The following is a 24,169-nucleotide window of genomic DNA, read 5'->3' on the forward strand; positions in this document are numbered from 1 at the left end:
TTGTGTATGCGTTTAAAGTCCTGTTCACCCAAGCCCTCTGTTAGCTTTGTGGATGTAGTTGTACAGCACGTGGCAGCAGACATGCTATACGCTACGCTTTCTGAGACACCTTTGGTGCTCCTCCTATTGTAAAGGCCCCTGATTCCATTCAACTGATTCTTGTCTTCCTGAGCTATTTTATTACTTCTGCATTGCAGATTTTGCCTCTTCCATACGGAATATTTCTACTGACTGGCTGCTCTGCAGAAACCGTGATGGAGAGCTAGGACTTGAGTCAATGCCAAGTGCCCTCAGCTCCAGCTGTGTCTCTTTGCTCCTGCCCTGGAAAATGCTGGGCCTGCTTTAAGGTCACAGAGGGATGCAGGGTGCCAGGGAGACGGATGTAGGGTGCCAGGGAGACAGATGCAGCATGAAAGCAGAGTCCTCAGTTAGTTGTACCTGGGTCTGCAGTGGAGCTGCTACCTCGTGGTGGAAGTTCTTTTTTACTTCACTCTGAAGTTTTTGGCATGGTATCTCTAGTAACTCAAATATAAGGCCCTTACTACTGCTTTGTCACCTGTTAAGCACCTTTCTATTATGCTTTTACTAAAACCCAGATGAACTAGGCTTTTCCTGGAAGCAGATACAACTACTGGTGGCTTTACAGGCTGCAACAGGTTCTCAGGCTGTACAGACCAGTAATGCCCAGACTATCTCAGAGAAAATGGGCTTCTCACAGAGTAGTTTTGCTCTTTGTAGACACTTGGTTGTCTTCACTGGGTCATTTTGTACAGAGACCTGTTTCTTTTCCCAGGAAACCCAAGGAGAAAACTCCCACTGACTCAAATAAGCAGATCCAAGGAGAGCTCCTGTGTTTCCAAAGGATTTGATTAGCGCTGTTCCTTAGTGAATGTACATTGCAAGTCATACTTTAAAAAGATAGTCAAAATAGCTTGGCGAGATTTCTTTCTTTTAGATACGATCAGGACAAAGTACAACTCTGAAAGTATTCCTGTGTGGACTTGCCAGCGCAGTACTGTGAGGGCAGCATGCATTAAGCAGTGAAAGCAAGCTGTAGCTAGCAATAACATTGTCAAAGTGTTTTCCAGTACTGGATGTTTTGTGTATGTAATGGCCGTTTCTGACCTCATCCTGCAAGCATGCAAGTATTTGCATATTCTTGCTTTTACTGTTATTGAATGTGTAGAATTCTGCTGAGTTGAAAGATGCATGCACATGCTCGGGTACTTAAAGAATTAGGATCTCAGGGGCACTAAATGGAGGATGCACTATATATAAGCAACTAGCACTTATAGTCACTTAATTATTAAAATAGTTTACAGTGGCCTATGAGGCACAAGAAAGAACGTAGCACAGCTTTAAGTAAGTATAAAACTTCCGATCATATCACCTCTATTTTGCTGAAATGCACAACAACTCGCACAATTATTCATGCCACAAGTGAGTTTTATCTGTTAGCCTATGAGACTGTACTTTCATTGAATGTCACAATGCTCTGTGACTACAGGAGTTAAGTATGTTTATGAAAAAATGGACCAGTATATCAAGTTAAATAGGATGTATGCACCAGGGAATATTATCCTGGAGTACTTGTCAATGGCATGAGTGTCGATCCTCATGCTGACGTATCTCTGGTTTTTCCTCCTGCCCGAACCCCTCTCAGACCCCAGCGCCAGCTGCACCATCATTCGGTCTTGTTTGTCCCCGTTCTCAGACATGTAGTGCCCCAGTTCATTCACATCCCCGTCGTTGTAACTGCCATCCACCATCATGGGCCGGGGCTGAGGTAGGCTGCATGCACAGGGAAGCTGTGGACACAAGTGTGGGATGGATTTTAGTAGAGTCCAGCTATACACAGATATCCCTTTTCTCCTTACAGAAACAGAGGAGAGAAGCCTGAGGAATTCAGGCTGCTGGGACACAAAAGGGAGAGCTAGAGGATCAGCAGCTTTTTCCTTCTCCATTTTTGTGCCTGCAAGACAGTGTAGTCAGGGAGAGAGTGGGGCTGGCTGTGGAAAAGCTCATTCGGCTTCAGCCCAGCTATCAGGGTGTAAATAACTGCTGGACCTGTACCTTGAAGCTAAGAAAATCAGAGAGCAGGGGGAAACCACAAGGAGGAATGTGTAAGGCCTGCCCCATTTGAAGAGAAGAGGCTGAAATTTTACTTGGTTATAATTAAATGTAACAAAAGCAGGAGGGAAAAATTTGGACCATTGTGTAGGTTCAGACTGTGCCTGGAGAAAAGTTATATAAAGCACAAAATGCAGTATCCCTCTGGTGCTATTCACAGGCTTGGATCCTCAATATAAAAAATACATAAAGGTAAAATCCTAAACCCTATCCCGTTTATACAGGTGGTGGGGGACTATATGTAGAGGGAACCAGCATCCTCAGACTCTGAAGAAAGAGCAGTGAGCTTGGGTATGGTTTGTCTACACCCTGGAATGCCTCATTGCTGGTGTCTTTTTGCTGCATTCTCCCCAGGCAGCTGGGAGCAGCACACTGTAGTTGCAAGGTTTTGAACTTTGCCAGGCATTTGCCATGTCTTTTCCCAGGGGCATAAGGCTTCATTAGAGATAAAAAACCTCACCTTGTCCCGCAGTTTCCTCTCCTTCCGCTCCTGCACCGTAGTCAGGTAATTCACAGCCGCGTATTCCAGCACCGAGAGGAAGACAAACACAAAACTGACCCACAGGTAAATGTCCACTGCTTTGATGTAGGAAACACGAGGCATGGAGGCATTCACCCCAGTGATGATCGTGGACATGGTCAGCACAGTGGTTATCCCTGGGAATACGCCAGCAGAGAGACCATAAGACTCTGTCAAGCCAGACTCTTTATCACAAATAGAGCTGCTGTTACAATCTCCTGACATCGGAATTCACCTTTCAGTATTGCTTTTCACATCCAGGTGGTGGGTGTCACTGCCCGGGAGGGTCCAGGCAGCCCTGATTTCTAACTTGGGTTTTCTTGCATTTTTGGTGAAAACAGCTTTAGTTCTGGTCTCATGGTGTAGCCAGCCTGGTTCCTCACCACACCACCAGCCTCCTACCCCATGGCCAGGCAGTAGTGCTTTGACCACATGCTGGCTACACCCCATCTCCAGGCTCAGGACAGTCTGTCCCTGGAGGGGTACAAGTACATTGAGTTGGACTCAGTGCCCCTTATGGGTCCCTTCCAACTCGAGACATTGACTCTATGATCCTGAGTATCTCCTAGTTCAGCCCTTCCGCAGCATGGACACGCATGAAGCCCATCTGCTGCTGCTACTGCTTCCACCCGTTTCCACAGGCCTGTTTTCCATCTGCTCCTAGGAAGTCCTGCTTTGTGGGAAGTCACCCTGGTCTGTGCCTTCCCTGGAGCAAGAGCAGAGACTAATGGGGTCCCGCAGGTGTAACATTGCCCCATGTTACACCATGGGTGAGCACAACAAGCACATCGGCAAAGGCAAGAACCCCTGTAGTTCAGTGTTATCCTGGCTCTGAGGGAGGCTTTCTGTGGTCCTCTTATTTCAGGGGCTAATTATGTCACATTTATGATCCCTTTGAAAGTTGAAATGATGTATATAAGCATAAAGGACTGAATTCACAGGAGTATCTGTGTGCTAAAGAGTGCTGCTAAAGGCAGTGCCTATATGTTCCAAAAAGCCATAACCAAAACCCTTATGCTGCTTTTAATAAGGTCTCAAGACAATGGATGCTGTTTCTAAACACAGACATGGATAACTGCCCCATTTGCCATCCCTATTATGCCTCTGTATATCCCCTCCACTGAGGAATATGATTTTAACAATAAATAAAATCCTGAGGAGTGTGTTGCCTGGAGTAAGCAGAAACAAGCTTGGGTCTCAAAGTCTGGTAAACATAAACAGCATTTTGCTAAGGGCAAGGCACCTGCTTTGGAAGATTTATAACCGTATCGTAGTTCTGCTCCCATGGTGACTCCTCTGACATATGGCTTCATCTGTCTGAAAGATGTTGCGAAATGGAAAGCTGAATCCCTCACACTGCACTGTGCAAGCAGGGAAGGTAATTGCTTGGTACTGCAGGACAGATGGAGCGTTTGTACCAGGGCCAGGCCCCTGCATGGGGGCCACACGTGTGGCATAGCTGATTTCTGTGCCACAGGGCAATGGGGCAGTGCTTAGCACAGGGGACTTCATCTTGATGGTCAAGGCTGCAGCTGCAGCAATTGTCTCTTAGGTCTGCTGACTGCAAGGTTGGTTTTTACCTAATGGGACTCTGGCAGGAACTGCTCGTCGGTCGATCCAGAAGGACACCCAGGACAACATGACCATGAGGGTGGCAGGGAAGTAGGTTTGGAGCAAGAAGAAGAAGATGTGTCGGCGTAAAGTGAAGTTTATATAGAGGCGATTGTACCACCCTGTATAACAGAGAGAAGGAAAAAGAGAAGTCACACCTATACCGAAGTACTTTCAGGTAAGGTCATGTTGCATTAGGGGAAAAATGCCTCATTTGCTTTTAGAAAAACACTGTTAATGACCACAGATAATTGCAGTTTGCAGAAAGGGCTCCTTATGGAACCAGCTATAAAAGTCAAGGCATCTTTCAGGACCATAACTTCCAGAGAAGACAATATAACCTGTGCACTTGAAGAGTTTAATTCTTGTTAAGGCTTGGGGTGATCTTGAAGAAGGATTGTCTTTCCAGACTGTACAACTGCCAAGATAGAAGTCTGTGGCAGGGACAGCAGCTTCAGCGTAGAAAAGAGGCAGATCTCATGGGCCACAGAAAGGCCTCTCAATGGATAACCCTTCATGGCCAAGGTCTGAAGGGACAGCTTGCACCCCTTTTTCCCCTAGCCCACTCTCTATCAGACACACTCTGGTTCTCACCTGTGCTGCTGTAAAAGGCAAGCTTTGTGGTGGTGTGAAACTCCTGGATCAGGAACTGGGACAGCGATATCCTCTCATCTGTTTTTAGGGAATCGTTTCCATTCTTCCAGTAGAGCATAAGGTCATCTTCAGTGTAGGCATCTAGGGCAGCAAAGCGAACCTGGCAGTGCCACTGCACTGAGGTGTCACACCCACAGCCCAGCGTGTCCCCACACACCTTTCAGGCTACCTGCGGGGTCCCGGCTGAAAGGGCCAAACGCCACCGCCTAGCTGAGAGCCGTGCCGAGGGTGGGTATGTCTGCGGCAAGGAGAGGGAGTGCTCCTTGTCACAGCCCTCAGGCCTGACCCCTGGTACGTCATCGGTTCACGCACATAATATGTATGTTGGGTAACCCGCCACATCAGAACTTCAAAAATTGTCCCTTCTAAACGTCCTAAAATCGGGAGCAAAGGAAGGAGCCTCAGAGGAAAGGGCCTGCTTAGGGTAACAGGAGAAACAATCTACTGATGGTCTGAGGCATGCAGGAGGGAGAATAGTAATGTGGAAATATAGTAATGTTAATCCCTTCGGATGGGTTTAGTGGCAGCTCTTCCCAGACAGGGAAAAAAAGTCACACATAAATGCTTTAAAGCAGAATTGATTATAATTTCTTACTGCAATCTTATGAAGGAGAAGGTAAAACCCCCTAAGAAGGGAGAAGTTTAAAACGTTTATGATTGCAATCTAGCTAATTCATATGTACATCATACCTGGGACAAAGGAGCTACGTGTGGGTATAAGCTGCATTTGTCTCGAAAAGGTGTAAGAAATGTAGGAGGAAGGTGACTAATGTCAGTGCCCCATCATGGTTGCTACACCACAGATGAACAGACGGTCCACAACAAGGGTGTAGGGCCATTTATTTGTGTATTTGAGGGCACATGGGCGAGCAGATGCAGCTGGAGACTGCTGATGTGCAGGGAAGTGGCCCTGGGCTTGGGGTGGCAGTGGGGCAGCCTGGTTCAGGGACACTGGCAAGACAGTGCTCATAGCTGTTTTTTCAGAGCAATGCGTTGTTGTTGCAATTCCAGTGAAAAAATAGGGGCAGGGAATTTCTCTTAGTGAGAGCCTCCATGCATGTAGCAACAATTCAATTATTGATATAATTATTGATATAATGAAATACAGTTTGGGTGCCCCTGAGGTGCAGCCCTTGGCTCCCCTTCGCTTTACTTACAGCTTTCAATCTCCAGGGAACATGTCTGTGTGTCCAGTGGGAAGCGACTAAAATCCATGTTGCACATTGCCGTTACCGTAACTCTAGGGATAATAAAACCCACTCCATTAAAAACTTGTCTTCTTATGTGACTGTAAAATAATAAAGCTGTGTGTTTGGGTTTTTTATTAAGTAACTATCTGGCCAGTAACAGTCCGTTGGAAACAAGCACCTTCCACTCAGACAGAGCCATTCCAATTTAGTTAAAGCCATTTTTTCCTCTAAGCAAACCAGTGTTAGAAGAGGTGACTAGAAAGTTAGGCCATGACAAATTGCTACTAGATGACAAAAATACTGGAGGAGAAAATGGGAAAGGGCAGAGAGGGACCTTCTTCCTCTTTGACTATCAGCCAATATCTCTCTGCAGAGATTTGTGCCTTCGGGGGATGTTATGGTATTGTATGGTAAAATAATGTCATTTTTTTCAAAGCCATCCTAGCGGCATGAGGGATGCAGGTAGGATTTTTTATTCTGCACTCTGATTTTCCAGCAGCTAAATGAGAATCCAGTGACCACACATGGGTATCAACCACCAGAGGGCACCGGCAATGATGGAGCTGGTATGCTACAAAGACCATTGAAATGCCCTTCCCCATCAATCAAAAGCTCTGGTCATGCTATAGTCTCATTATCTCATTTTTAACAGCATGATTTTGTGTTTGCACTGGAAACATCCATAAATCTTGACTCAACTGTCTTTATGAAAGTAAATGAAGATAGACATGTAAGTCATAATGGAGAAAGAATTAATGAATTATAGCAGTGCTAATGGTAGACAGACATCTGTCACATAGTGATAAAAACACAGTGCAGTCCCTTATGTTAGTAGTCCTTCTGCAAGTGTGGGCTCTTACTGATGTTGCTTTCCTATCTAGATTTAGTCTTTGAGTGCAAGTGCTTGGCTCAGACTTGTTGTTTAGGTGCCAGTGAGGTCTACAGTGGTTTTCAAGACAAGAGGAGGCAAAGTCTGGCGAAGAACCTTAAAAAGGCAGACATCAAGGAAAAATACAATGTACAGGCAAAGGCATTCAGCAAAGGCAGGCAGGCAGCAATGACCCGTTTGCTCCTAAGGGGAGACCAGCATTCATACTTCCCCAGTGTTCATGAAGCACTCCAACCTACAGTCGCCACCGAATGAAATAATTAAGCTCTGTCAATTTGCTATTCAAGACATTCACCACCATTTTATAAAGGACAAATGTTTAAGCACAAGACTGTGCATGGCAGGATCTAGGTAGTTTGATCTTCAATTCCCATCTTCTTTAGACACCATAAAGGCTTGCTGCGCAGGTGATTGGTATCATGCAGCAATATGACATTATATTGTCTTTTTTTCTTATTGTGCTAAGGACCTGAGCAAACTTTGCAAAGGACTAAGGAATACCTGAACCTTGTCTAATGCGCTGAGTGAAGAAATAGCTTTAATAAGGAGAAGGTAGACATTCTTCAGACTTTGAATTCCAATGTACAGGAATATAAAAATGTCATAGAACAAGAAAATTCTTGTCAAACTGATACCCCAAAGGGATCAAGACTTTATTTGCTTCCCTTTCTTTCATAAAATCATAAAACACCTCAGCAGGCTGGGAAGATGAATTTCTCACTTGATGGCAGGCTCAGCTCTACCTCTGCCACTCCTAAGGTTGCTGTATAGAATGCACTTAAAGGTCTTCACAGCTTCTGCAACCCTATCATTAGTTAAACCTATGTATGCATTTTGCTGATGCTGACCTCCTAGCAGTCAGATTTTCATTCTCTTTTGTCCTTCAGAATACGTTATCTGTCATCTGATACTTTGCTTATTTAGGATGTGTTTTACTATTTCATTGCTATGGAGGCTGTTGACATTCTTGCATCCGAATATTGTACAGCAGTTTCCTCTTTAATAGGTTCTTACGGGTCATTTGGCAAGACTTGTTTTCTAACTGAGTGGAGCTGCAGCCAAGGAAAACTAAAGCGCTGATTTTAGTTTCTTTTGGAGACTGACAGATGCTCCCCATCTAGTATAAAGGTATGAAAGCTCTCCAAGTATGAAAGTGTTAGTTATCAGAAAGAAAAAAATCCTGCTTTAATAATGTTCAGACTTAGACCAGCAATGTTTCTCCCAAAGCTGATCAACCAGTTGGAAAATAAGGGAGAAAGCCAGGATTGGGATCACCCCTCAAGCTAGAAGACAAAACAGTTTACCCAAAATGTCCCTTCAAGGAGCTTTTATGCATTTCACATGAAACTGAGCAAAAAGCAGGAAAAGCCAAAGTCAAGGGTTTGGTTTGCTTTAACCGTACATGTGAGTCACCCAGAGCCATATACCCTTGCTCTGAAGCTTGTCACTTCAGATGTTGAAAGATGTTCTACGTGGTTTGTTGCTTATCATAAAGCTCAAGTTGTGCTTGGTATAATTTATGTTTCTTCATAATTACCTATTAGAATAGAAATTGCACATTTTGCTAGGCCCAGGGACTTTGTTGTACAGTGGATAACTGTAGCTGCATTGGACTTCTGTTTATTACCAGAAACTGCTCTCTTCCTTGCATGGTGCCTTGGCTCTTCATCAGTGTGCCCCACAGCTCACTGGTCCCCAGCGAGATGCCCCAAGGGGACTATGACATCTGGCTACAGCTTTCTGACAGCAGGAGCACTGGATAACAACGCACACAAGGCAAAAGCACACTGGTGGAAGCAGTGACATTAGCATAGAGATTGACTTCCTGCGACAAGCACTTAATGAACTTGCACAGGGACTCAGATGTCAGTGGATAGTCAGCACATTCATTCTTTGTTAGGCTTTTTTTTTTCAGTATGAAGTCATGCAAAAGCACTATACAGGAATCAATTAAACCATTTTCTCTCTCACTCCACAAATAACTCCCGTTGACTGAATGCAGCTTTACCTGAGGCTGTAAAGTACCTTCCCATCTGGCTGGACTCGCAGCATGACATTGTCTGTGGTGGTGTCGTGGATGAAAGAACGCTTGGAGTGGACAAAGAACATGTCAGGGACCCAGATTTTCTTCACCAGCCTGCCATCAAAGGTCATGCTTTGGTTGTTGGTGCTGGGGAAGGACAGTCTCTCATCTTTCCAGTAGTGCCTTAGGTAAAGCGTCATGGTGAAGTCCTGCAACAAACAGGCTTGTGTTACAGCATACGCCTTATTGGCATAGCAGTGATTTCTCCTCTCTATTCCTGAAGGAACATCCACCCCCTGAGCTGCAGGGGACATGACTGGCTGCAGCTTATTTATTCCCCAGGTCAGACTGACTTACTGGATTCAGAAATCAGAGGCCATGCAGGCAGTGAATGCACCTCTGAAATGCAAATACTGCGTTTTGATGTCTGCAGCCACTCCAGGGATGAAAAGGCAGACATGCTGAGGCAGCGGTAGGTGGAGAGTGCCACCAACCACTTAATCCCACAGTCCTATATGGTGCTGCATTTCTGGACCCACCTGTGAAGAAGCATTTGCTGCCTGCATTGCCCTTCATGCTGCTCCGGCAACTGCCACCCCCCAGGCAGCTGAAAGAGCATGTTGCAGTGAGAGCTCTTCCTCCAGCACAGCCACCGAATTCTTTTTTACTCAGTATTTGACGAAAATAGGTTTTTCTGCTGTTTCTCCCCACACACTGTACTCTTAGACCAGAGGCATGCTCCTTCTCTTTGAGCTCTGTTGTATTTGGAATCAGACCCCAGAGGTACATAAATTGGGTTTGCCTTATTTCTTATTTCAAAGGGAGATCTCACATATCTGAAGATAACCTCACATACAAGTGTTTATAGGCACAATATCTTTGTGTGTATCTTAATATATTGCCCATAAACTGAGGGAAGTGTCTAAGGCTCATAAGTCAGCCCTGATGTCTGAGGTAGAAGTCAGATAAGTTTGGGGTGCTGGGTTTTTTTTTGAATTACTTGACAATTGAACTTTTTCTCCATAGCACTTTTCAAGCATTTTGAAATATGGGGGGTTCTGCAGTCTTTTTTCAGCATAAGTGGTTTGTTACTTGCATTCTGTGCTATTATTATACTAGAGGCCAATATAATTCTTGGGAATGCTTCATAAAAGAAAAAAAAAGATAAACCCCATGGATTGAGCAGGTAAATAATGAAAATAGAGTAAAATTTAATAATAATTAAAAAAGAAAAAAGAGAAAGGACTAAAACTCCAGAAACACCAGTGATGCACAATACAATTGCTCACCACCCACTGACTGGTACCCAGCCTGACCTGAGCAGAGATCTGCCCTTCTGGGTAACTGCCCCCAGTTTCTATACTGGGCGTGACGTGCTGTGGTATGGAATACCCCTTTGGCTAGTTTGGGTCAGGTGTCCTGTCTCTGCTTCCTCCAAGCTTCCTGTGCCCCTCCTCACTGGCAGAGCAGGAGATTGAAAAATCCTTGATCAAAGCATTAGTGAGGAACAACTGAAACATGGGTGTGCTACCAGCATTGTTCTCAGACTAAAGCCAAAACACAGCACTGCATCAGATACTAGGAAGAAAATTAACTCTATCCCAGCCAAAACCAGGACACAGAATCTCTGGCCTATGATAGATATTTATAAGTTTTCAAATTAATTGGGGAAAAAAAAAATCTGATTTCTAACGTCCTAATGAAATTTCATAATGTCCATTATTATTTTACCACTGTCTTACAAATAGTCAGAAAGTAAGAGAAAAAGAAGGAAACACTGATATATGTAACTCCTCGAGCTTTAATTTAGTGCAGACTGAATATCTCTGTCACTGCTGTCTCTTCTTTAAAAAACAAGCAATGGTCTTGCAAACCACTATGGCCTTTTTCTATAAAGCTGCACAAGTTAAAATGAATTGATTCTGACAATATAAAGTATTCTCCATCATTGTTTTGTAAATAGCCAGTATTGACCCTGACTGTTTGTTTTACTGGAGGCCATACAGTGTTTTTCCTTGCGTATTACTGGATGTTTGCAGCATGATGTGCAGGGCAGTATTCAAAAACCAAGGGAAGCTGTTCAAACTCCTAATGCTTGCTTAAAAAAATGAGTGTGTTTAATGCTTTATTTTTAATTTTAAATCCTCAGTGTTAAGTTCTTTCTCTTTGCTTTCAAGTTCCAAAGCTTTTCAGGGGCTCTCTGGCCGCATTCACAAGCTTTCTCCTCAACCAGAAGGGCAGGGACCATCCCAGGAGAGGTGACGTCTCGGAGTCCCCATGGCTGACAGTCAGAGTGCCAAGAGCACCGGAGACAGAAGAGCCATCTGGAGGGCTCCCCAGGGCTGGGGGGAATGTGCACCCTTATGTGCCTCAGCATTGCAACCCTGCTGTACCCTGCAAGTCATTGTTTGACTGTAGATACCCAGCTCACTCAAAAGCTGAAATATCTATTCCCTTTCTATGCTCCTGCTCTTCTGCACAGGCTGTTGTTTACATGTCCTGTATGCAGGAGAATCTTCCCATGGAAAATCTCCTGCAGAAAGAACATCTTTCTTTCAGCAGTGTTTGGTGATAAAAAAAAGCCCTTCCAGCAAAAGTCATCAAGACCAAAATCTGCACTCCTTTGAGAGCATTCGAAAACTGACTGGGTTTACATTACTAATTGTATCGTAGGAAACGAAGAGCAGAGACTCAGTACAGAAATTATCCTGTGCAGAGCACCAGTATTAGTCCTGCATGCCCCTGAAATCCTACTTCACTGTTAGTGTGAAGATACTGTATATGAGCTATAGTAAGTGTGGAATTCATAACAAAAACCTAATAACCAACAGAGCCTTATGCTGGTTGCCAGCATGCAGCGGGGGTGATAAAACTGCTAATGTGCCAAAGGGCAAGTTCTGGAGAAACTTCTCCCCTTGGAGAAGCCCTGCCCTTTGAGAGCAGGACTTAACAGTCTGAATGAGTGCTGCTGTCAGGATGGTTCATGACTTCTGGTTGGGAGCTAGCTGGCCCCCAACCACCTCAGGACATGGCTGAAGTGAGCTTGTGTCTGCAATGTATCAAAGTGCTTTAAAACCAGCACATTAATTGGTCTCCTCGGAACTTTTAAACGTGTTATCAGTTTTTAAGAATATGCAGAAACCCACATCTTTTGGGACAGTCTTGGCAGTGTTGCATCATCTTGTCTTAGAGAAGAGAATGTCAGGTTTCTGCCTTCTGCTTAGAGGGAGGTGAAATGGTAGTGTGAGATCAACAGAAGTAATTGTCAGCAGATTCAGATCAAACATGAATCTGCCCCTCAAAGGCTGTGAAGTGTTCATCCTTGGAAGTATTCAAATCCCACAGACACAAACCCAGGAAGCCTGCTGTAGGTGGCCCTGTTCTCAGCAGGGGTTTGGGCTAGGCAGTCTCCAGAAGTCCCATCTGACCTTAGCTCTTCTGTGACTCTTACCATGTCCACCTCAGAAATGCTGTCCAGACTTTCAACTTGGACATCCACCCCAACAGGAATTGCAGGGCCTGGGGGGAAAATTACAAGTTTGCAGAATATAAACCTGATGAGACAAAGTAATCCTCTGGCTTTCATATCTTAGAGATAAAAATAGATGCTCAGTAAGAAATAGAAATGACAGTAAACAAATTGGAAGTAGAAGGGATTGGAATTCAGAATAAAAACCTAATAACAACCAAAATCAGCAATGACATTGACCTATTGCAGGCTTTCTCTTTTTATTGTGTCATCCTGCACGTGTCCTTTAAAAGCTTAAATGCAATTTTCATTGGTTTTAGCTCTAGCTCTTGGCTCCAGGGCTCTCAAGACAGGTGCCCAGCAGAGCATCCTTTTACATGGACAGTATTGGCGCAGCTAAGGGAATGTGGGAGAGTTACTCCAAATTTTTTCCTCACTTCTGCTTCCCTCTCAGGCCAGTAACACCCCTGAGAGCCAGCTACTCTGTGTATTTGACTTTCACATCACCCATTGCTCAGCTGTGGAAAAGACAGGGTGACAGGTGGGGATGTGTTGCAAGACACAAGCATGTGCCACTGAGCCTGGGGCTCCCCAGAGGCCTGACTGCGACTCCATGTAATAGGGATTTTGATCTTTTCTCCCTTCTCCAGGCTTTGACTGGCTCTTGTATACCTCTGGCAATTATACGGCGGGAGCACTGTCAAGACAAATAACGCTCACATTAGCAGACTCCGATGAAACTGAAACCTTTTTAAATTAATTGAACATGCTGGCATTTGGTATATTGAGCATTTAGCAGTAAAATCTTCTTCCATCAGGGTATATAATGGTATCCTGGATTTGAATGACCATCTGTCAGCCAGAAAGGATAGATAAATTACAACATTCTCTAATCTGATGGGCTGAAAGAAAATGTGTTCTCCTTCATCCATTTCCCTGAAAGCTTCGGTTGCTCTACCACACAACCACAAAACTAAGATCCAGCATTAACAGTAAATATATTTGCTTTTGGGTTACGAATGAAACGGCCAGGTCAGTAGACATGGTACATTATTTGATTATGCACACACATCACTGTAGTGAGGTGACATCTTAGAGGGATAAACATAAATCTTAGAGGGATAAACATAAGGTGTATTTGCAGATTTTTATCAAAAGAAAATGTTGCTGAATACCAGGAATATCATATTGTCTGTAATCACATTTCCATGCCTTTGAGCACACTATTTGCTCATCCAAGGAAGAAGGCTATATCACTGCATCCCTCTCCACCTGGGCATGTAATGAAGTCACAACACAAAATAACAAAAATTAGAGATGGAAAATGCTCTGCTTGCCAATCTGCTTGTTCACCTGAGTACGTGCTACAGTATAAAGAAGTGACAGTGTAAAACAGGAACAATGACAATATGCACGTTTCATACCTCCAAACCCGGGTCTCATGCTGAAGTCATGGTCATCTATTCGCAGCAGCTGCTCTGACTTTGTCAGGGGAGATTTGGTGATGTCAGGGCTTCGTTTTAGGATTGGGCTACCAGGAAGAGAGAAGCACAGCTGTGAGCCCTCAGCAGTGCCTGTGAGAAGTATGCACCCGCCTAACTCCATTACCCCTCAGACCATTTACGCCACAGACCATAATCATGCGACTGATTCAGTGGCTGGCAGTGTGTCACTAATAAGTGATCCCTGCACTCACCACACAACTTAGGCACCTGCAGTAATTCTGGCACTGAGAAAATATTTGTTTGGTGACATTTTGTCTCTGTGAGATTATCCCTGCTTATAGCAGTTTGGAGACAATCATTCAAGGTGTGGGCTGGAGGAATAGTGTGTGTGGGTCAGCGGGGAAATATAAACAAGAAGAGGCATTTCTGACATTGAGTTGTGATGCGCCATGAGGCCAGGAGTTAGGGAAACAATATACCAAATAAGCTACTGGCTGTTGCTCAAGAACAAAATGGAGACAGGCTGGGAAGCAGGCCAGGAGGCAGGCCATCCCCTAACTTGGGATAAAATTATTAGCTCCTGCCCCAGATTTCTAATGAGGATAAAATGGAGCATTAAAGAGCCTGGGAGGGTCATTCTAAAAACTGTTGGAGTTGCACCAAATGCTGGGCAGAGGATGTTCTGCTCCTCTTCCACATCCAAGGTGCAAAATGCTGTAAAGCTCCCCCAGTGTTTGGCTGGAGTGGTGGTGGCAGCAGCTTGTTGGTTGCTCCATCATGTAGGGTAAGTCTTGTTGCCCTCAGAACAAGCTGCACGCCACCCACTTGGGCAGCAGGAGGGCTCAGAAACAGGAGGAAAGGTTTTGCTGGTTTTCAGTGTAAGAAAAGATGGCATGGTCACAGAGGCACTTGTCTGAATATACACAAGACAAAACCGAAACAGATCAAATGAAAACAAAGCAACTTGACAGGCAATATGTTCCTGAGATAAAGCTCCTTCTAAATGAGACTGCTTCGCCATGCTGTACTTCTCACAGACTCTTGGGCAGTTGTACCCCAAGAAGCCAATACAACAATTTCCTAACAGAGACTTAAGTGGTGTTATCAATGACTCGTCTCTCAAGCCCAGAGCTTTATCTGGACTATGGAGTATCTTAGACAGATGATCAGTCTCATTTTAATAATTTCTAGGAATGGGAACTCATCTACCTCCGTTAGTGAGCTCTAGTCATCAATATCCCTCAGGCATTTTGAAAGGTGTCCCCTGCTTCTGCTTTAGATTTATCTTTGTCTCTGAAAGACCTGTAGGCATTGTGAGCATGTACTGGGGAAGATTCACACCCTGCTGAGGCACGGAAGAGGTATTAGCAAGTCACTGGCAAAACCTTTGTGAGCAGACTTGACCGTGCTTTTTCCCTGGCAGTGGCAGGGGTGGCACAGTGGTGTGATGGACAACCCGTGAGGGGTGCTCAGCTCTGCAGAAGGGATGCTTGGAGGGAAAGCTGAGCCAGCAGCAGCCACCATAAGGTTTCACCTACCTGCCTTGCTTGTGTCCTTCACCGTGGGCTTCCCGTCGCTGCCGCTGCGGCCGGCTGCATGGAAACAGGAAAAGGGAGCACTGAGACAGACAGTCATGGGTGGGTGGTGTGGGCATCAGGAAGGAAGAGCAGCAGGAAATGCCAGATCCCATGGTGTTACCTTCTGTCACATGTGTGAAACAGCTCTTACCTTTTATTTACCTTTTATTTACCTTTTATTTACCTTTTTGTCAAAGGTCAGTGTCAAATGCATGGCAGAAGGTGTGGAGGGTAGCGGGATACGGGGCTCAGAGCCTGGATAGGGCCAAAGGAGGGGAGTGATGAATTTGGAAGGTGGGACACCACTGGTTTGGATTGCCTGGCAAAGGACCCAGGCAAGCAACTCACCTCCCTCCTTCCAACACCATGGCTGGCACCATGAGGGGCCCTGGAATGAGGACACGCTGCATGGGCCAGGTGGGCTGCCCAGTAGCCTTTGCAGTGGAGAGTACAGAGCTGCATCTACTTAGCAGAGGTGGCTGCGTGTGTTCATGAGAACAAAACCTTTGCAAAGTATTCCGGGGGAAGGGGGGGGGGGGGGGAAGGTAAAGAACTTGTTTCTGGTTTCATACTGTCCCCCAGCTGGATGCTAAAAAAATTCCTCTCAGGTGTTCGGTCAACATTTTACTTTATCATTACAGGAAACAATATTGCTTTTAGCAATGTAAGCGCTAGCTTGAGCAAAAGTAACATTTTAAATATGTAACAGTTTTAATTCATCCTTAATTAAAAGTTGAAAAAAATTAGCTTCTCTCTGTAATTAAAACTAACTCTAATCAACTTTACTAATGAGACTTTCTGCCCATTAATATGCATTTCAAATCCCTCTGAAGATACAGCAGCAAACTCCTTTGATGTCACCACCCGAGCACCATCATCCCTTTGGTGAGCAGTGGCCAAACTGAGGCTACGCAGGATGACTTCTCCCAAGGCTGGGAACTCTATAAAAGCCGATAGCACTGGAGGGAAATTCATCTTCCTGCTGCCACAGAGAAGCAGACAAGCTCCACATCTCCCAGGCTAGCAGGGGGCACACTGGGCTGTACCATTGAAACACCCTGAAGCAAAGTGTTGGCCAACTGGAATGTTTTCTGCTCTTCTTCTGCTTGTGGGAATAAGCCCAAAGACAGAACACATGGCCTTGGGCCATGCAGCAACATTGCTACTGCTTGGAGCAGCTTCTTAGGCACTCTTGGACCTAGGCATCGTGCAGCAAAATGCACTTACAAATGTAAAATGTGCTTTCTGGAATCTTCTGCCTTGTCAATGCGCCCTTGGGCTGCTGCTGACATGTCTCACTGCTGCCTGCTTGTCATTCGCTGGCTGTCGGGAAGTAATTTCATGTGTTTTGGGGATAAGCAGATTCTGGCAACAAGCTGACCGACTTACATGACTTTAAAATGCCCTAGTAAACTCTTGGCTGTTCAGGAATAATGTTGGTATTCAAACAGAGATGAAGCAGGCATGTTCTTGCAATTTCTAATTTTAATTTCTCTTTGTGGAGCTTATCTAATGCTTTATGTTGGCCCTGGCCTTATCCTGCCTGTTGAGGGAGCTTTCAAAGCATAGCCATCAAGGATTTGTGCCTAAATCCTCCCCATCCTCTGCACCCAGGAACCCCAGGTGGCTCCCCTTATTTCTTCCAGGTGCTTCTCCACTGCCTCTAAACTTTATTTTCTTATCACAAACCAGCATAAACAAATCAGGGACTTTGGCAGGCTTGAGAAGTGTACTTGTGCAAACCTCATGACGTGCAGCAAAGCCAAGTGCAAAGCCTTACACATGGGTCAGGGCAATCCCAAGTGCAAATACAGGCCAGGCAGAGAATGGGTTGAGAGCAGCCTTGAGGAGAAGGACTTGGGGGTTTTGATTGACAAGAAGCTCAATATGACTTGGCAATGTGTGCTTGCACTCAGAGAGCCAACCGTATCCTGGGCTGCACCAAAAGAAGAGTGACCAGCAGGCTAAGGGAGGTGATTCTCCTCCTCTACCCCACTCTGGTGAGACCCCACTTGCAATTACTGTGTTCAGCTCTGGGATCTCAACATAAGAAGGACAATCATCTGTTGGAACTAGATGGTCTTTAAGGTCCCTCACAATCCAAACCATTCTATGTATGATTCTATGACAAAATGTCCCTCGTGTTCCAGACATTCTGTTCATTTTTGCCTCGATTCATGTCCTCCCCCTGGGTTTTTGCCAGTCCCATTCCCCTTGTCACAGCTCTGAGGTTACCAAGCCTTCCCCACTCTCCTGCCTCCTCCTGTGTCAGCAAAACATTCTTTACCTGTTGACAGTCATTCCCCAGTTACTGCCTTTTGAAGCCTCATTTCTTTCTGTTCAATAAGTAGCTTTTCTGGTCCAGTTTCTGGGGAGTGCTCTGCTGGCTAAGTGATCAATGGCAGCTCCACCATGGGATCCCATTAGCCTGCCCATTCGGGCTGTGAATCAATGGCACACCACTGCAGCTTGCCCTCACACATCTGCTGTCCCTGAGTGTTTGTGGCAGCTGCACTCAGGAGATTTGGCCCAGACATTGCTCACAGATTGCTCAGCACAACTGTTTGCCACTGCAGCCACGCAGTGTGACAGTACTGCCCCTGCCTTCACTGGGGTGACAGGCTGTCTTTAGAACTAACTGATAACTCCTGAGGTGAAGTACACTGAACAATGAACAGCCTTTTTTCCCCCTGCAGTGTCAATATTTATCTCCCAGCCGTTACAGTGCCAAAAGGCATTTCATGGCTCATGAACTCACGGGGGCACTTTATGAAAAAGCAACAACTGGAGTACAGTGACATTTATTTTAGTCACAGTGCTCCCTGTGCATTGCTAGAGCATCAGCTCTCAGGCTGCTGATGGCAGCTGCAGTGATGCAACTTCTCTAAAGCCATCATTATTCCGCCAGGTACCCCCCACTGCTTCAAGGGATCATGAGATGCTTCTGCCTTAGAAGCTGCGTCTTGCTGGGGCTGAGGGTGAATGAAGCAACTGAAGCTTTTTTTTAAGCCCAAGATTTACTGTGGCACTTATAGCCACTCCAACACAGTAAAAAGTGTTGCAGGACTTCACAGGACATGTGTTAGAGGAGTGTCAGGTCCACACTTCCAGTGCACACCAGAAAACCCACAGTATTCTTCATCTTTGAAATAAGAGCTTCTGGAAGTAACTATAACAATTGTGAGAGAAGTCACTATCAATCTTGGCGTTTTCATTTGTAATTAGTTATGCAGCATACTCTTCCCACCTATAAATGATACTCTCTTTTCTCTACAGGAGGCAATATATCTGTAGTAGACGGTGACCTATTTTACACTCTTGTTAGAATAATTTCATTAGGATCTGAGAACATTTCTTCCTTGAGGAGTTAAATCAAGACATGGTTTCAGTTCCTCAGGAAAAAAACAAGACGTGGTATATTTTCCTCAAGAGAAAAGCAAAAGTATGTTGCTGAAGTAATGGAGCCAGATTTACATGGTCTTTCCTGGGTCCAAAGGATGACATCCTTGGAGAGTGGTACTGGTGGGTTTGGCAAACTGGGCTAACACATTATTACCAGATTTCATTAAGTTCTGGGACAGCCTGTCCTCTCCATCCCTTGTGGTAATCTTAGGGTGGCAGATGAGGGAAGAGATGTCAGAACAGATCCTGTCTCAGGAAATATTGTTGGCAAGTGGCTGTGGCATAATCTCTGTCCCTTTGGTTACTTGCGTCATCAGCAATATTATGGCTCGTGGCTCTGGCTGCAGCTCACTCCAAACCTCCCACCCTGAGCAGAGGTGCCTGCCACCCCAGGAAGCTGACAACTGGGGCAGAGATACCTGGTAGCTGTTTCCTGCTTGTATACCTTGTGCTTGGGTGATGCTCCCACTCCTCCTGTGGTGCAGAGACTGCGGACGCTCTCCCCCTACCCTGTGAAACCACCACGTGCTTAACTTTGTAGATACGAGCTCTGCAGCTCACGCTGTGCTGTGGTGCAGAGGATCCACAGCCTCTCCCACCACTGATGCAAGGCAAGGGAGGGTGTGGAGCTTGCTGAGCCAGATTTCAGCAGGAATTTTAATCGGAAAACAATGAAAGTGATGAAATGTCCCCCATCCCTGCCAGCTATGCCATGATGCTCAGCTCTGGGCTCTCCCTCCCTAGGTGGAGACTGGTAGGCTCCTTGTGTGGTGCCTCCTGTGATGCACGCACTATGTTGTACAGCCTTCATGCCATGCTGGGCAGGAGGATGGCAAGAGGTGTGCTCTCCTCAGTCTGCCCATAAAACTATGGCTAGTCAAGGCTTTGCTGAAAAGCTACCCTTATCCAGCACTGCACTGCAGGGGACACAATGCACTGTGTAATATACTAATTCCCAGGGATAGCGTAGGATAGAAACACACTGATTTGTACTCAGACTGGGAGAGCTACAAAGTTGTGAGCTGTAAACTAGCCACTAAAAACTGAGGAAAGTTAATCAAAAAACGTATTTCATCTTGGCATTTGGTAAGCCCGTATTTGCTTGTAATTATGTTGGGTCATGTGTCTTTATGATTTGTAGGTTTAAAGATGGTGAAGAAAGGTGACCCACTGCTATTGCAGGTGTTTAAATCTATGAACAGAAATGGGGAAAGAGGACTATTTTTAATGTTCACATCACGAAGTCTGTGAAACGGTGTTATTCAGAGTTGTTCTACCATCTTATTTTTGAGCACCACAAAAGTTCAATGAGAACCCCATTTTAATCCAGTAATACTGGAATATAGATCAATCTCAGAATGCAAAATATGCAGGGCCAGGAGACGTATACATACGTGTTACATTTTGCACTTTCTTTGTTCTTTGCGTGGACATGGACACTACTGAAGAAGAAAAATGAAACAAACCTCCACATATAGGTTGTTCACAAAATGCCATGCCACTGGTGGTCGTGGCACTGTACCTGATCTTGCAAAAATGAAAGGGTCCCTGTGTGGCAGAAATTGCATCCAACTGCATCTAAGGGGGTGTGTTTGGTGGTTTTGTATTGTATGGGTTGAAAGGAAAGGTTGGAGGGAGCAGAAGGAGTGTGACTGAGGTCCATCCTGCCAGACAGGCATGGTGCCAAGGCTCAGCTAAGTGAAAAAAAGAAATGGATGAAGAGGAGCAACTAATGGGGCAATGCGGAACATGCTGGAAGGTTTCATGTCTGCCCTAGTCTTTGAAGAAGATTGTTGACTTATAAACAGATGTCAGCAGAGTGCAGTGCAGATCAGTGAAGAACAGTATTAAGGAAGAACATGTTAAGGAGTATCTAGATAGATGGGAGGTACTTTAAGTCAACAGAGGCTGATGGCACTTCCCTGGGGACACCAGGAGCAGCAGTTTTTACAGTCTCTGAGCTGCAAGCAGGTACCTCTGAGGACTCTTCACAGATGGGTGATGTCCCTGAGGGGCAGCCCTGAGGTTAAGCACAAAACCTGGCTTTAAGAAGGGGACAAAATAAGGATGTTGGAGTTTTGATGTTTGGAAAGAAAATGGGGCAAGCTCATGATCCACTTGTCTGCTCCCCCCAGGGATAACGAGATTATAAAGACTCAAAGTGAATCCTTGCAATAATTGATGTCAAACCAGTCTAACATCCTTTCTAACGGTGTAACTGGCCACACTAGTGTAAGCAGGGGGAAAAGTAGATTTAAGTGAAGGTTTTAATATTTCCTTACTAAATTAGGGAAATACAGTTGAAATGAAATTGTGATTTCGAGCATGGTTGAAAGATCATGGTTAGAGTAACTGCCATTAGTTTGCTTTCAAGAGACATTAAATGACATTTCACAAATTCCATCCTGGAAACTACGAGTCAATATTTTCAATTAATAATGCAGATGGCAGAATTACAAAACTCATGCATGGAAGAGGAACAGGTATTTGGGTTGTAGGATCAGAATTCAAAGCAGCCTTAACACACTGGAGAAAAGGTTTGATGTCAAGAAGATGGATTTTAGTAAAAGAGAATACAAAGAACTGTATGGAGTACCAAGAAAGAGTTGTACAAATGCAGAATGGAGAATAACGAGCTAATTATTGATGCTATACTTGTCTTCATCACTTAGAGCAATGAAAGCACTCTGTCTTTATAAGGGCAATCAAAAACATTAGCAATGAAAGAATTTGTCTGCACTACAAAAGATACAGAATTGTAACAATTCTGCTGTTGGGGCAATGTTAAGAAATATTCGTGACACAGCACCAGAGGCAGATTTAAAGTAAATGAAGAGTAACAAGTCACTAGGTTTTTACCCAGAAGAAAGCCAAGTAAGAAACTGCTGAACCAGCATTTGAATTGTCCTTGGTGTCGTAGGAGGGGAAGGTGACAACTTTCCACTCCTTTGGAGAAAGAGCTCCAAGTGGACTCCTTGAAGCTACAGACTGCTCCACTAGATAAATTAGCTACAAATATAATAAAACCACTAACAGTAGACACCAGATAAACATATATTGAAGAGTGAGAAGCAGTTTACCTTCTCGAGGGATGTTTGCTCTATAAATAGAATTCTCTGAGAAGTGAATGACCTTGTAGATGAGGGTGACCAAGATGACACAGGGCATCTCCATTTCCAAAAGTGTGTTGACAGCTCCTTTCCAGAGACTTGTAAAGAAATCAAAGAGTCAGAAAGATGGAAGTTCCCCACATGTGAATGGTTGCAAAATAAGAAACTGAAGCATAATTGAGGGTTTTCACTGTCAAAATCAGAACTCTGGGTAGAGAATTACCACAGAATCTCATGATGCCAAGTGACTTCAGAGAAATTCAGTGTTAGCAAATTCAGAAAAGTGGACATAGCTTTGTACTTTGTATCTTTAATTTTTTCCGTTGCACTTTAAGAAACTATGTTAAGATAATGAGTCTCCAAATCAATTGTTACTGCTTAGGAATAATGTCTTAGTATCATTGCGGCTATTTCTTGCTTAATGTTCCACAGTGCTCAGAAAGACAAGCAGGAGGTTAGCTGTTACTAGGGGTAAAGCAGCAAACCAAATAGAAAGCATTTCAGTGCTATTAGTAACACCAAGGTATGTCCACATCTCACATAGCCAATGCCCATAGTTGGAAAAGACAGAGCAGCGTAAGAGGAGAGAGAAAGAGCTCGGAGGTGGGGAGGGCTTCCAGGCAGCCTGAGCTGGGCTTTCTGGGTGGGAAAGGAGACAACAGCCAAGTGGTATGGTGCAGTGATATAAAACCAGGAGTGGCCTGGTGAAGGTGACAGGAATGTGTTGCTAAAGATTTTCCGTAACACATAGCAAGGAGAAGAAATTTGAAAGGAAGTACACAAACACAGTATGTCATCATGCTGTGATATTCACTCTCATCAAAAACTGAGAGTGCTAAAAATACAAGTGAGTTTAGAAGGTGGCTGGGCAGTTGTTAGAAGAAAGACCAACAATAGCATTTCTGTTGTGAATCCAACCCCAAAACCAGAAAATCAAACAATTGATATGAACTCAGAAGGGAGGAAACTGCCTTGAAGTATCCTTGGGTTTGGCTTAGTTTTGGGGGTTTTGTGTGTGTTTTGTTTGTGTGTTTGTTTTGTTGGGTTTTTTGGTTGCTTGGTTGGTTGGGTTGGGGTTTTTTGGTTTGGTTTTGTGTTGGGTATTTTTTTTCTGGGCTGCAGATAGGATTTTTGAAGGCTGTTACATCTCCTCACACCAGGTCACAAAACACATCAGAGTGAGGTGGGCTAGAAGACAATACCAAGCTGCTGGTCCTGAGCAAGTTACATGGTAGCAACATTGACTGGGTATTGTATCATTAGTGGGCCAGTGTGGACCACTACATGGGTATATGAACATAGCTACAGAAGTACCAGTAGAGACTATGTTCTGCCATGAATCACCTGGGTGAAAATAGGAAGCTATGTGAAGTGTAGACCCAAAATAAGTTTTAGAAAGGATGAAAGGTGATAATGATGAAAGTAGAAAACACAGTTTTCAAAGCATCTTCATTTGCAACGATAAGCAGAGAGGACACTTTTGGTCAGGTTGTGAGAAAAAAACCTTCAAGATTTCCAAGCTGTCCTGCAGGATTGAAGTTACTTGAAAGAACAGCAGGGGTGGAAAGGCAAATGGGAGAAATAGCAAAGCAATAATAAAAGGTAAGTTAATGTCTAACAGGACAGAGAAGATGGGTACTGCTGGACAGAAGAAAAGGATTTCTGGAAGGTGGAAGAGCTGAGACAGCGGCAACAGCTGCTGGACTACTGAAGGAAGTTACAGAATAATATAGAGTTAAAAGTGATAGGAGAAAACTTCGCAGAGCTGTGTGGCAGGTGCAAGAGATGTGCTCAGGGGCAAGTAACTGAGGCAGGTGAAGAGGAGGACAGAGAAAGTCAGGGACAACAAAAGAGAAACATCAAGTTGGAGAAGAGGAGGAACCTTGAATCGGGGAAAGAAAAGGAGTGAAGGAGATGAAGGTGAGAGGAGGAAAGGGAAAGGCAAGTTACCAACAAGGAAGATGGATACACTTGTTTGTGTCCTGAGACCCAGCATTGCTGGTGCAAATGGTGTCAAGCCTCAGCAGAAATTGCTGATCCTCAGAAACAGTGCCTTGGGAACTGCTGGTGCTCCTGGATCCCTATTGATATTGTGGTCCTGTAGGCAATGCTTTCAACAGGCATTTTATAGGCTTATTGTGCACTCTGA

General features: G+C 44.6%; 1 protein-coding gene across 1 annotated transcript in view; it reads right to left on the bottom strand.

Moving 5' to 3' along the window:
• Positions 1-448: 448 nt before the first annotated feature.
• Positions 449-24,169, bottom strand: part of GABRR1 (gamma-aminobutyric acid type A receptor subunit rho1) — a 28,915-nt gene continuing 5,194 nt past the window's right edge. Inside the window, exons 2-10 of the mRNA XM_062608374.1 lie at positions 15,470-15,523; positions 13,911-14,017; positions 12,469-12,536; positions 9,003-9,226; positions 6,073-6,155; positions 4,856-4,996; positions 4,231-4,383; positions 2,591-2,787; positions 449-1,808 (exon numbers count right to left, since the gene is read on the bottom strand). Coding sequence (XP_062464358.1) covers positions 1,521-1,808; positions 2,591-2,787; positions 4,231-4,383; positions 4,856-4,996; positions 6,073-6,155; positions 9,003-9,226; positions 12,469-12,536; positions 13,911-14,017; positions 15,470-15,523 — 1,315 coding nt within the window. The 3' untranslated portion in view covers positions 449-1,520. The remainder of the gene's footprint in view (positions 1,809-2,590; positions 2,788-4,230; positions 4,384-4,855; positions 4,997-6,072; positions 6,156-9,002; positions 9,227-12,468; positions 12,537-13,910; positions 14,018-15,469; positions 15,524-24,169) is intronic.

This window comes from Pezoporus occidentalis, unplaced genomic scaffold, assembly GCF_034315485.1.
Source record: "Pezoporus occidentalis ecotype Australia unplaced genomic scaffold, CSIRO_AGI_Poc_V1 ctg13, whole genome shotgun sequence".
In the NCBI taxonomy this organism is placed as follows: Eukaryota; Metazoa; Chordata; class Aves; order Psittaciformes; family Psittacidae; genus Pezoporus; species Pezoporus occidentalis.